Source organism: Phoxinus phoxinus (assembly GCF_949152265.1).
Source record: "Phoxinus phoxinus genome assembly, chromosome: 13".
Classification (NCBI taxonomy): Eukaryota; Metazoa; Chordata; class Actinopteri; order Cypriniformes; family Leuciscidae; genus Phoxinus; species Phoxinus phoxinus.
The window spans coordinates 22,205,990-22,220,954 of NC_136888.1; the positions used below are offsets into that span (position 1 = coordinate 22,205,990).

The window sequence follows — 14,965 nt, forward strand, 5'->3', positions numbered from 1 at the left end:
CCTATGCAACTACCACTTTGACACTTCAAAAAGTTCATAAAAAGATTGTACAACTAATCCATATGAATCGGGCATTTTAGTATACATTTTCTGGAGAGACTCGGTTGCTTTATATGATTACCAGATTGAATTTAGGCTTTTATTCACATATAAATATAGCAGAAGCTCAAACGTTCTGCGTAACACACGAGAATGAATTTCATTGGTTCTCTCACGTCCAGCTAGCACACTTCCGTGTACCACAACTGATGTGTGCATTGATGAATGTTTATATGTGAATAAAAGCTTAAATCAAATCTGTTTATCATATAAAGCAATTGTGTCTCATCAGAAAATTTGGGTGAGTAAATAATGACAGAATTGTATATTTTATGCCATATTCCAATATATTTTAAACACTTAATTCAATTAAAATAGTAAGACACTATAGGGCTGTTACCAATCAAATAAAACTAGGATCAACAAAAGCCATCTCTGCACTGTCAATGACACTTCTGTGACATTCAGCTGCAACTGAAGTGGCATTTAGATGTAGTTACACAGACTGTTTAATCTTATTCAGAGGTGGCCTGAATGAATTAACTCTACAATTACATTTGCATAAATAATACTATGAGGTTATTGTTCCAAATTCAAAATATTTAAATGTGAAATTGTTTTAAAAATTAAATGATACTTTAAAAATGAAATTAAAACCACCAGTAAGTGACAGCACATTAGTGAGTCATTAAATTAATCATTCAAACTGTGTCAAATTCAAATTGGTTAAAAATGACTGATTCATTAAAAACAAAAATTGGTCACAGTCTTTATGAATGGGTAAAGGCATAAATGTTGCCTTGGAAACTAACTGAAATTAAAATAAAAATTCAAGTACTAAAATTACTGAAAACTAAAACTGAAAAAAAAATAAAGATAAATGTTTAATTTAATTAAAATGAAAACTGAGAATATAAAAATAGTCAAAATATGAATAAATACTATAATGGTTCGTAATACTAAATTTGGGGGAAATTGAGATACTACAATTGGGAACAGCGTCTCTCCAATGAAAATCCTTTAATTTGTTGTCTCAGTATAAAGCAATCAACTTGGATACTAAGACTGATTATTCTTTAATCAGCTTGGCTGTCACTGAGCCAAGTTAGGGAACCTTAGTAGGACTTGGCAGGGTGAGAAAGGTGTCAAGAGTGAAGCATGCTTAGTAGTCACTTTCCCTGAGTTTGTTGGTTGGCTGAAAAGGCTGGACACCCCATCAGTTCCTCTGTTTCATCACCGTTTTTGAACTATTGAACGGTTGAGGCTGATGATGTAGCTGACAGCCTGTCTGAGAATCCCATTTCCTGTGTGACTCGAGATAAGAAATAAACTAAACGATCAGTCACCCCAACAATGCTTCTTTCTCTATTTCCTCTTTATATCTTATTTGTCTTCCTCTGTCTCTCCATAGCGGAGGTGTATATTGGAATGGGAAAGGCGGCGGAGGCGACAGCGTGTACGCAGGAAGCCGCCAACCTGTTCCCCATGTCCCATAACGTGTTGTTTATGAAGGGTCAGGTGGCAGAGCTGCGGGGGAACGTGGACGAGGCCAAACGCTGGTACGAGGAGGCTCTGTCCATCAGCCCCACCCACGTCAAGACCATGCAGAGAATGGTGAGCAAGTTTTCTACCCGCTAACACAAACCCTGTGCGGTTTTACATATTCATTAAGGCATAATTTAGTATGTTTATTAAGCCATTAATTGGCTGCTACCCACAATGATTTCAGGATTTACTCTTCTTATGGGAATGTGTAGTGTGTGTTAGATTGGCATGCTGAGATTGAGCAGAGAGACAAGATCTCAGACTCATCCCGTGTCACTATTTAGCAGACAATGAGTCCAGGGTGTTGAGACTTGTCAGACAAAGTGTGTTTGTGTGTGTGTGCGGGCGCGCTGCTGTCTCCAGGGGTGTTTGTGTGTGTGTCTTAATAGTAAGCAGAAATGTCATGTCTCATAAAGGAACTCCCTGTAGTAGACAGCTGCAGGAGGAAGTATTGCCCCTGTCTCTGTCAAATCTCTCTCTCTCTCTCTTTCTCTCTGACCTTCTTTTGTGTGTGTGCCTGACACTGTTCTAACAGCAGGACAGTGGACGGCATCTGAACTCTCAGAGCTGCTCACACTATCCATTTTCAAAAACCACAGATTATATAAACTATTAAGAAATAATAATATATTATGAATATAATATATACATTATATAATTATATCATTTTTACTTATCAATATTTTAGATCAGTTTTACAATATAAATAGATGATTGTTTTCTAAAAAGGCCATGTTGTACTATAATTCATGAATTTATAATGCTCAAATTTATTAATGGGTCAAATTTGTGGCTAAACGGTATGTGCAGTTTTTAAATCAATAGGAGGGTTTACATTATCCAGATGGAACCTGGAATAAAAAAAATTCTCAGCAATAGTTAAAAACCCTCTTGCTCTTTTCATTTGTCTTTGCAGGGTCTGATATTGCATCAGCTACAGAGGTACAGTCTTGCGGAGAAGTTCTTGCGTGACGCGGTGCAGGTGAACAGTACGGCACATGACGTGTGGAACAGTCTGGGTGAGGTGCTGCAAGCCCAGGGCAACGACACCGCCGCGACCGAATGCTTCCTTACTGCCCTGGAGCTGGAGGCCAGCTGCCCTATCTTACCTTTCACCATCATTCCCCGCAGCCTCTAAGACACTCCGAACAAAAAACCTCTGTCCGAGAGTCGTGCATGAGCCACAGCCCTTAATCGCACACAAACGCCCAACCCTGAAACTTCTATCCTCGAATGCCTTTCCCACCCCCCTAAGTTTTTTTAATCTGTTCTCAGATGTGGATCTGCAGAAAAATAAACTCCGATTGACACGGTTATCAGTGTGAACTCTTCTACACTGCTTCACTCTCGTTCTTTTTTTCCCCTCCCCTCTTCCTTCCCTTTTTCCCTGCTAGAATGTCCTCCTGCTTCTGTACATCATAGTGGTGCTGCCCATCTTAAATCCCCGCTCCCTTCAGCACTCTCATTGGTCAGTTTCACGCCACTGTATGATTGGACCAATGAGAAACATGTACAAGCTGTTGTCACAGTGAAGCGGGTGATTGATGCAGCGGTTTCATCAAACCACAGTGCTTCCTTTTTGCCCGAAACGTGTCCTGAAAAATACAATCTCGAGATTCTAGTAGCTGTGTGTCATACGAACCAATAATAACACTGACACAGAGACGGTCAAAAGTGTCTATACGTGTGCTGTGTGTTTGTGCCGAGTTAAATGGACAGTGAGAGAGTGTGTGTCCTTTATATGTGTAACTATCCAAAATCTGTGGCGTGTGCGCATGCTTATTTTGAATGGAATACTTGACACGCTGTTACAGTGGATCCCTGTTACACGCACACGTGTAACAGATTGTGTTTCCATGCTGTTGTTCCTGAGGGCAGGTGTGTCAACCTTGTTATGACTCCTAGAGAAACATTATGTCCCCCTCTGATCAAACACTCTATTGTTTATATAATCTATGTACAAAAGAATCACCTAGAGCAAATGGAACGGATGCCAAAAGAACAACTATTCTAAAAGCAAATATTTTATCTTGGTTCTCGTTAAAAGAGAAGATAAATCTAGTTTTGGACATTTCGTTTTGTTTGTTGGTTTATTTTTCCACATTTATCATGATTGAGAGGTCAAGATTTATATTGTTGATTTATCAGAGATGTGTTATATTAGATGTTTATTTATCTGTGTCTCAGTGGCCATGTGTTAGACGGGTGAAGACGTATTCCATGTGTGTGTGTGTGTGTGGTGTGTGTTCCTGAGAAACGAACGTGAGGGGAGTTGGACTGTTACAGACAGACACGTTGAACTCTCAGATATGCAAACTATCTTCATAATGGTCAAAATGATTTCAGCCACGAAAGAGGAAGATTGTATTCGTGTACTTGAAGTCTTAGCAATGTCAATCACAGGGCCAAACACACAACTGGAAAAGCTGTTTTATGATGTCAATAAATGATCGATTGTGAAAAGTCTTTGTTTTTGTTTGTTATTCCTTAATTTTAGGACAGTGTAAGGGTTCTTCCATAACATTTTCAGGAGACATTCATGGAGTCGACAAAGAGTCATTTTATTGACTGCGACACTCAAGTACTGACCACACATTGTGCAGAAAAAGATAAATCAAGGGGAAAAACAAAACACTGACTAATAAATGGGACATCGGCACATTACTGAGTTCTGGGTCTCAGATGTTTCTCAGGGATCCCTCACCAGAACTAACTCAGCCACAGAAAATTAAGCCCTTTTAACAAAACTAGACCAAACCATTTTTATAATTACAGGGGTCTCACAAAATTATCCTCAAACTTAAAAAGAAAAACATAAATATACACACATCTCAAATGAACATAGAAATCACATTTACCCTACAGCAATAATGAAAATACACTTAAACATGCGCACACATAAAAATAAACATCCTTTAAACACATTCGAATTAACACATATTGTCCCAAAACTACATTTCCCAAAATTCCCAAAAGGAGATATAAAGGACATCAGGAAAGACCGCACCCCCTGTAATTCCAAACCTTTGGTCCATGCTGCAGTCATGGATCCCGGGGGAACAACGGGTAAGTTGTGTACACATTCAAACAAACTTAAATAAAATGTTAAACCCATATATTGGTCGTGGTTTCATTTACTACTAGTGTGCACTCTAGAAATAAATGGTTATTGGCTTTGTTGCTCTTTGAGGGTTGAAATGCTAGAGACAACGTAGCTCCTCAGTTCCAATGTTTGGGCAACTTCTATTTAAAAACACAAAATAGTTACATAAAAATGTACAAATAAACAAACAAAGTAAACTAGAACCATTCAAAATTAATTGTTCACTCAGTGTGGCCTTAGCCATCACAGACAGCTAATATCAATTTGACTGTCAGAGAATTTTTGGTTCTACTTTATTTTACAGTAGGTGTACTTAGTGTACTTACCTAAGAAAGTACTGGGTAGGCAACTACATGGGTTAAGGTTAGGTTTAGGGGTAGGTTCAGGGTTAGTACCTAGTTATTGCAATTACTAAAGCTAGTATGTACATGGGGAACAGGACTGTAAAATAAAGTGCTACCAAATTTTCTCCTAATTGTGACTATTTCATACAATTGCATATTTATATCTCACAATTGTGTCTATTTTTCATAGTTGCGACTGCATATCTCAAAATGTCACTATTTCTTATTTTAGGTGATTGGAAATGGGACAAACCACAGTCTGTCCTCAAGGGGAAATAGATTTACCGTCATGCCTGTGCTAGTAAACTGGATGTATTATTCAGGTAACTAGCTATAAATATGTTAACATTCTGAAGGTGCGCTCACATTAGCGAACCTTCACGGGCAAAAAAGGTCCATTGTCGATTGTCAATAGTGTATTCAATTCAATTAAATTCTAATTTATTTGTATAGCGCTTTTCACAATACATATTGTTTCAAAGCAGCTTTACAGAAAATGTATTTCAGAAATGTACATACAAAAATACAGTTAGTTAATCATGTATAAATTTAGGGCATAACATATCGCCGGCGCTGGGTCGTCTCTTCACAGGCGTCGAGTCGTCTCTTCACAGAAGCACAGTTCACACAATTGTAACTTTCAATTTCAGCATCTATCTTTTGGTCAACACGGCAAATTTGCATGACCAACTGAACCTGAAGTGAAATCTGCGTTTGTAAATATTTCGCCCCTCATGTGAAATTCCTGATCATTCCTATTGAAATGACTGGATTTAGCCTGCAAAATTTCACAACAATGCTAAATATGACCACACCTTACTCTTACTCTGCCAAAACGTTAACTTATCTGACCTGAAGAGAGTATGGGGTCTCTGCGGAACAAAAGTGGGCGTTTCTAAATGTGTGGGTGTTTTCAAACTGGTGGGTGTTTATAAATCATGCTATGCAAATGATGCCCTTCACCTGGCCCCACCCCTAACTGTTTTAGCTATACCGGCTTCTTGCGCTGATTGGTTGATTACCTGAACGTGCTCCTCCCGAACTTTGTTAAATAAAACTTCATTTTGTAGAATGTAGTTCGTACTATTATTGCGTTATTATTGCTTGCATTCTGAAACATATCGAAACGCTATGACGTGAAAGCGAACTTGCCTTTACATTGACTTTGCATTGAAGCTTAGAGTATGTTTCAGCCCCTACTTTTCCTGTTTAATTTATTTTCGTGTCATTCACTCACGTTTCCTTACATGCGCTGCTGACATCATCTCATGCATGTTAAATGAGCCCACTGTTCCCCTGACTTGTGGTACGGATGAATACCTTAAAAAGCTCTCAAAGATTGATGAAGGTCCAAAAGCTAAGAAGCAGGAAAAAAAATACAAAGAAAGGACGAGGGCAGCTGCCTCTGAAAACTAGCAAATGAATGATGTGGCCTAATAAAAAAGGAGTGAGGGAGAAAGAAGGATCTGAGGTGGGAAATGTAGAAGGTGAATTATTTAATGCACTTACAGGCCTGCCTTAAACTAATGAGTGCTTGCCACTTGCTTTACGGGACAGGCCGCACTCCCTGGAGGAATCTAGGACGTAAAAAGAGCTGCAGCAAGAGTTTGGCCATTATTAAAGAGGTGTGTTTTAGTGTCTGCCAAAGTGTTTATGCCTCTTGAGACCTCTTCTTTGCTTCATTCCTGCTGTAAAGTGGCGAACATCATAAACAGCCCAATACGGCCCCATGCTGGATCTTTGATCTGGGTCAGGAGCATGTTGAACCCTAATGAGCCCTCAGTGACAGCATTATTCCCCTGGCTTCTGTAAACACAAAATAAATAGTCCTGACCAGTGTATCTCTGAGGGGTTTCCTTTGATCATTATTAGTTGCAGAGCATCAACGTGGCCTGAAGGATGGTTGAGTGGTTTGAGCTGTATTTCACTGATCATTGTACAATGTGGTACCCCCAAACAAAACACTGAATTTGAAGTGCTTACTAAGGCAATTACTATTATTACTGCACATACTTGTCACAATCCTAACCCTAAATATTAAGTGTGTAACTCATCCCTAACTAACATTTCTAAAGTCCTTGCTATCATTCAAAATATCCTTAGTAATACACTTAGCAACACCCTAGCAACCACCCCAAAAAACAAGAAACACTAAGCAATGCCATAGAACCCACATATAACACTAACAAACCCTTTGCAACACCCAATCATTCAAAATACCCTAAAACTTAGCAACACCTTAGCAACCACACACAATACCTTAACAAACACTTGACAACACCTAGCAACCAACCACCCACAATACCCTAACAAACCCTTAGCAACACCCTAGCAATCATTCAAAATACCTTAACACTTAGCAATGCCCTATCAACTACACAGATCTTCCTAGCAAACACTTAGCAACAACCTGGCAACCACCAAAAATACCCTAACAAACAATTAGCATCATCCTAGCAACCAAACAACACCCTAGCAAATACTTAAATAGCCATGATCTAGCAATAATTCAAAATAACAGAATACTTAGCAACACCCCAACCACCCACAATAGCACTTAGCAATGCCTTAGAAACCACCCAAAATATGCCATATAGCATCCACACAGATCATCCAATAGGATACTAGTCATTAATTGCATTAAAAAAATTAAAAAGTGTATATCAGTCAAAGCTTTGGGTACAAAGCTAATTTAACTCGCTAAATTCACATTGGGTGGCTAAAACATTTATATTTTCGACTTGTGAACTAAATATAAACATAAATGATCAGAACTCACCTTTAAATTTTGTCTTCTTCTAGTTTTATATAGTTTAACATAAACCCTCTAGACAGATTTTATGTTGATAAAGAGCAAAAGCCAGGACCGCGCTTCAGTCGTCGTGTAGCCATGCTTCCCGCTGTAAGTTCGGAAAATTCAGTAACGGCTGAAGTGATTTCGACCAATCAGCGTCTTGATGCTATGCCAAAAACTCAACACAGCAACCAATCATGAATGAAACAGTTATTTGGCCCATCACTGTACCCTTGATGTGAGAACAATTATATAACTAAATTTCAATTGTACCTTAAAAGGCTCCAAACAGTATAATCATATTTCCTGTACCAATAAAGGTACCATTATTGAAAAGGTACAAAACTGTTCTTTGAGGAACATTATTTGTACCGTCGTGTACCTTTTTTTCTGAGAGTGTAGCAAACACTTAGCAATGCCCTGGCAACCATCCAAAATACCCTAACAAACAATTAGCAATGCCCACACCAAACACTTTAGCTAAAAGCTTCTCAGACGACCATAGCAACTCATTAGAAGCACCCAGGTGACCACCCAGAACACCCTTGCATTGTGGCAGCAAGTTTTGCATGTGGGCAAGAATCAGTCAAAAATGTAATGTAAATGTTCAGTGAAAGTATTTAGAAATTGTGAATATCTAGGGATTTGAAATCAATTGAATGTATGTGATAAAGAATAAGCTTTTATTTTAATCTCATCTCTGCAGTGGTCTCTCTCTCTCTGTTCTCTTTGGACGGTGGCTTGTGTTTCATTTGTATTACTGCTCTGATCCTGTCATTGATTGGCAACCCAGCTCAATTCTCACATCAGAGAACACTGAATCAATACGAGAGACTCCAGAGAGTTTGATTTTTATAGGGTGAGCTCACATTCTCACACAGCAATGGGGAAATGTGTCTATGGCATTCAGGATGATGTCCTGTCAAGGCATAATACAGAACCATTAGAAGCATTTAAGGGACAGTTCAATCGAAAATGAATGTGTGTCATCATGTTTAAAACCTATATGGCTTTATTTATTCTGTGGAACACCACACTTTATTTTTTCATTAACAACCCCTCATTTTGGTGCAAATACTCTGAAGTTTCTGAAACATTCAGTTATTTCTCCAGAAAATCTGCAATAGTGATTGCCCTAGGATCCACATGCCCTCCGCTCACATGCCCATCCACATGTTTGCTGGCGATTATCCCAGTGAGGGGTGTTGACATTGCACAAGGACATTTACTGTCATTTGTCCAAACAACATTAGCTTCACATATAACGTACCCATAGTTTGCACTGGCTTTTGGACATGTAGGAAAAGCGTGTCTTAATGAAAGTTTGTGAGCTAGTGAAACTGTGTAAGGTGACACCTCTAGCCGTGACTCCTGCTGTTTCACAGACTTAAAGTGTTGATAGCAATGTGTCATCTATCACCAGCAGATTAGTCAGTATATGTGCGAGAGAGACATAGAAATGTTGTTCATTGTTTTGTAGCATGACAGTTCTTGGTGTCAGTGTCACACGTTGAGCATTCTCGGGGGTCGTGACCCTTCACTCAGGTCTATGCAGTCTTGTGTTTAGATCAGTATCGCAGTTTGGGCATAACCAAATGTCTTCTTCATAGGTATCAAGCATCATTTCAGAGATTTTCGATGGTATACGTTACAAGCTACTATCAAAGTTGACCTGAGTAGACAATTAAATTATGGAATTATCAATAATAAGTGAAAAGCTGTCGAATTTTTCCAAATGGATTTAAAGAACATCGGTTTTATAAGTATTTAGGTTGAGAAAATTGCACGAGAACCAGGATTTGATCGCATCTAAACCGTCCAAGAGGGAAAAAGAAAGACGAGACAATTAGGCTTGGAGGACAAATAGAGCTGAGGGTCATCCACATAGCAATGGAAATGAATACCAGATTCCCTAAAAATGTGATCAAGAGGTGATAAGATAATAAAGAAAAGACAGAAATAAATGGAAATAAATGAGGAATATGAAATTAAGTTGGACAAATTGAGAGAAATAGGATCTAAACCAAGTGAGAGGGACACCACACACCAGTAATATCAATAGAGATTATTTTATCTAAAAGAACTTGATGAGAAATGAATCCAGAATCAGTCCAGAATCCGCTGCCATCAACAGATCATGGGTAACTTTTACCATAGCAGTCTCTGTGCTAATGGACGGAAACTAGACTGAAAATGTAACAGACGAACCTGGGCTGCAACAATATTTTCCAATATTTTCGAATGTTGCCAAAATTATTAGGGTCAGCACCAGATTTCTTAAGCCTTGGAGTTATTACGGCAGTCTAAAGAGATGAGGGAGCTACGCCTGAGGTGATAGAAGAATGTATAGTATGATGTCTGTTATTAGACCAGATAATGAAGGTATACATGCTTTGACTAAGTGTGGGTCTAACTGACAGGAAGACTTGGATTATCGAATAAGACCAGATGTCAACAGTTGGAAGTTCAAAACTATAGAGTGGAGAAAGGAGAGGATCATATGAAGATAGATACAGTGGATCACATGCCATTTTATTTTGGGAAATTAATTGCTGATGAATATGGTCAATTTTAGTATTAAAATAGGGTTATGAATTTGTTACTGCTAACTTGAATAATCGGTGCATCTGTTGTCTTGTCTAAAAGTTATTTTACCATCTAAGAATTGTGTAACTTCTCACCAGTAATGCAAATCAACACACAAACACACCAGTCAGGTGTCCATGTTTTATTCCAAAGACATATGATTTTATACTGTATAAACTGCATATTATATCCCCTAACACTATACCCATCACACAAAACTTTCTGCATTTTTAGATTTTCAAAAAAACAAACTTATGTTTATAAGCTTTCCTCGTGGGAACCAAAAAATGTCCCCACAAGGAAAAGGATTTCGGATATGGCCATCTTTGTGGTGATATTTTGCCCCCAACGGTTTATCAGGACCACACACACACACACACACACACACACTAATTCTTCCTGCTGTTCCACTCTGAAGTTACTCAAGACTGCTGACACAAGGTGGTACAAATTATGTATTTCCCACAGGGGTCTCCAGTCTTTAGTAAACTTGTAACAGCAGATGACTGTCCTATCAGCACGTCCTTCCTACACAAACAAACATCCAAAGCCTCACAATCTCCTCATCCATCCATCCATCCCTCGCCTGGAAGCGTGGGAGGAGAAGGAACAGATGGAGACTGGGGAAAGAGATGGACATAGCAGGAACACCCAGTGAGAGAGGGGGGAGGAGGAGGAGGGGCGGGGGGGGGGGGCATTACAGGAAGGACTCGCAGTACTCTGTTTAAAAAAAAAGAAAATTCAATTCAAGTTAATTAACTTTATTTATAGCACACATAACAGTGGTGATTGTCTCCAAGCAGCTTTACAAAGTGGCAGGAATAAAGGCCCAAGTGAGCAACCAAGCAAAGAAATGCACTTAGACTGACACAAGAATACATCCTGGCAAGGGCCGCTTGAGCTGAATATGGGGAGAATAGATCAAAGAGACACTGAGCTGTAGTCCTGGGGGACAGTAAGACTCCAGGGAGAACTGGTCATCAGAAGAATTTCATCGGATCAATCTGTAAACACTGAATGCGCCAGTACCCAAGACCGCTTTTATTTGCACTTAGTTGTGTAATCCTAATATTTGTAAATTAAATTAAATTAAATTAATATTTAGGGAAACTGGATGCAGATGCAGAATGAAGTCCAAAAAAGACGTGAAAAGTCATCGATGTCTATCGTGACTGACGACTTACCTGGCGCGAATGTAGACCAGGCTACATTTGAATGTAACATGAATTATTTTTTGAGTGTAATGATAGAAAACAGTTTTACTACTTTGTAAATTCTTGGCTTCAGAAGATTGAAACTGTAGTGCACAAATAATTAGAAATAGAAATAGTCTTATTGTTTTGTTTTTGTCAATACTGGAGCTTGACAGTCACTTTTCATCTGGAACGGCGGGATGGTGAGTAAATGATGAGGGAATGTTAATTATAAATGAAAATAATATTATATAAATCCTTCAAAGGTTGAGTGAAGATGGCAATGGCATTAGCCTGTTACACACCGTCCAAGTTATTTTGAGATCCTATATAGGCTACAACATGCTGTTCAATGTGACCTGTCCTAAATGTGGATGCATTTTACAATATCAATCAACAACACAGACTCTCCATGTAGCTATGTGTGTGAAGTGTGAACGGCAAACTATCCTTTGTGCTGCTTCAAGCCTGCTTGATAGTGTGTGTTTACGTGGTTGTGTTCAGTTTCTCGTGTTACTGTAACGCAAGCCTGTATTCTTTCAGTGACCAGTCTGTTGCTGCCCTGCAATGTGTATGTGCGTGTGAAATATTAATGCAGTGTTTCACTTCAGCATCATTTAACCCCACAGAGCAGCCTGTCAATCAATAAGCCCCGTCCCATCTGAAGGATGACCTCACTCTCTCTGTTCTGCGGTGCAGCAGGACAGGGACTCCCTCACAAACACAGGCAGACAGTCAAGCGCGAGGTGGAACAGTTCAAATGCTGATGGCTGCATTCTTCAACTGCCCACTTGCTATACACTCATATCTCATTTCCCCCGCTGTGCATTTTTCTTCCACCATATGGGCTTCCCCACCTCAAACACACACGGCTTTCCCAGACCACTCTGGAGTTGTGCCAAACACTCGTGCACACTGACTAATTATTCAACTCCAGTGATGCTCCGTAGAGCAGAACCTGCAACGCGCGTGCCGTGACAGCTAAAGGAACACAAAAACACACTCTGTGATTAACCATGGGTTTTGGGAGATTCACAATGTCGCTGTGTTGACATGAAATCTTTTTATGAGCGACATACACTTTACTAAGGTTTAAGGCAGTCGGCAGGTCATTATTGCAAAATAAAGCCTGACAAGGCATTGTGTATATTGGGTTTATTTTGTGATAATGAACGATTGACTGTAGTGTACATCATCCAACCAGTGTTACCAAGTTTCGCTAGAGAAATAAGCACCCCTTTGAAAGTGATTTTGTTCCAGTTTTCTAGGCCTATGATGTTTTGCCAAAATCTTTGATCGTTTTTTTATTTCTTGGATCGTTTCTAGTCCTATAAATAAATCACTGCACAATAGCATATTGACCAATCAGAATACATTGTTCATGTAAAATAAAAAATCATTTTTGATCTAAAAACTTTTTTTTAATCTTTAAAGATGACAAAATGAAAAATCACGTGTTTTGACCTTGTAATTTGTGTTTGTCCTACGTGGGACTCGAGAACGGTGTGTCTCACAATCATGCGACTGAAATGTCCACATACTTTTTCTGTCTGAATATTTTCAGTACCTCCATGTACCCATGGTTGAATTATTTTTCTTTCCATCTGAGCAGGTCGGGGTGTTAACAGATGACAAAAGCTCCTGATATTTGATATCATACATACATGATACATACATTCTGTGTTGCAATGTGAGTTATAGTCTGCGTGTGACCCATAGTCTGGTTTCTCTCATGCATCTCTCTGGACAGCTTTAAGCCTGCAGTACTTATGTTGTTTTTTTGTTGTTTTTTGGACAACTGCATGTGCCTTTAATGTTGCAGAGGAGGTGCTGAACCCTCGGTCAGTTATAAATTAAAAATCCTCTGCCGGATGATTTGCCAGCTCAGGGGTTGAGAGGGAGCTGTCGGGATAAGATGACCTTATTGGCACTGTGTGAATACAGAGTAAATGAGTGAATGACAGGCCTTTAGAGTGCCGTCTATGCATGTGGTTTAAAATGGCACACTAGATAGAGACTATATATTCAGCACTGCTAAGGGGGAAAGCCATGGGTCCTAAGAGGTAAATAGCATTTGACGAAATCTGTTCACCCATGCATGAGTAAGCCTGTATTTTGAATAGAATATGCCACACAACAAAACCCCTGGAGCAACATGAGTTAAAGCTGCAGTGTAATTTCAGCATCACTGTGGATTTTGAATCTATAACCTTCTGATTGCCATCTTATATCTACATAGAAGCGAATTATATTTCCCAATAAACTATGTATTTGTCTCGCTGTCTGTGCTCGGTTGAGGTCACAGCAGTGCACTGAAGCTCACTTGCGTTTCTGAAGGCAAATGAATCAATGGGTTTGAGAGTATTACATTTCATGTTTACACCACTTACAAGCTCTTTACAAATGTTTTGTGTCCGTGATTATGTTCAGAATTGCACATAGGCTACATGGATTGCATAGCAGTATTCAAATTTCTTTATGCATTAAATACTTGAATGACTTTGTCATGTGTGTAATACTGTATCCCACAATGCAATGCACTCAGTTTGACCTCCTATTATGTAATGGATGAATAGACCAGAAGTAACATCAGCTGCAATCTCCTTTTTAACTCATTATTTAATTGAAATGCCAAGAGTTGAGACTTGACTATTACACTAAATCAATCAAAAATCCCCCAAAATTGGTTAGATTATGCAAAATAAGAAAATGCAAATAAGCCAGAGATCACTAGGGTAAATACTCAAAAGCTTATCTTTTGAGTGTTTCTAATTTAATAGTTATTACAAGCAACTAACCCTAAACCAAACCCTATCTGTAACACAATAGTAAGTACATGCAGTTAATTAATATTACTATATCACTACGTTACCTTAAAATAAAGTGTAACAAAAATGTCTTACTAATTATATTATCAGCATCAATTGGAAAGAGAAGTTTATTAGAAAAATTTACATTTCAATAGTGAGATTATGTAGAATATTTAATATATTCTTAAGAATATTAATATAAAATATTTTAAATATTCAATATTTTTATATATTATTGAAAACAAACTATTTAAAGGGTTTCTAAAGTAAAATCCCATATTTTTAAATGTGGTCTCAGACTTTTGGACCCCCCTACGCGTGTATGTTGTATCGTTGTGTGGTCCACTGAGCTGTGTTAAACATTCTCTGTTTATGTGGGACATTTTGGCTGTTTTTGCTCAGAGATTCTTCCCATAAATCCTGAGAGGACAGAGGGAGTGTGACCAACCAGCGCCTGCAACCAAATGACAAAAAGACATTCTGCCATATCTGAGAGGCACCGAAGGGACCAGGGGCATTTTCTGCATATATCAGCCAAACATTTCCTGAAG

At 38.7% G+C, this 14,965-nt stretch overlaps 1 protein-coding gene across 4 annotated transcripts in view; it reads left to right on the plus strand.

Annotated features, from left to right (window-relative positions):
* Positions 1–4,047, plus strand: part of ttc7b (tetratricopeptide repeat domain 7B) — a 37,700-nt gene extending 33,653 nt beyond the window's left edge. For all 4 annotated transcript variants that reach the window (XM_079631876.1, XM_079631877.1, XM_079631878.1 and 1 more), the window contains 2 exons: positions 1,451–1,653; positions 2,501–4,047. In XM_079631876.1, coding sequence (XP_079488002.1) covers positions 1,451–1,653; positions 2,501–2,722 — 425 coding nt within the window. In that variant the 3' untranslated portion in view covers positions 2,723–4,047. The remainder of the gene's footprint in view (positions 1–1,450; positions 1,654–2,500) is intronic.
* Positions 4,048–14,965: the final 10,918 nt, after the last annotated feature.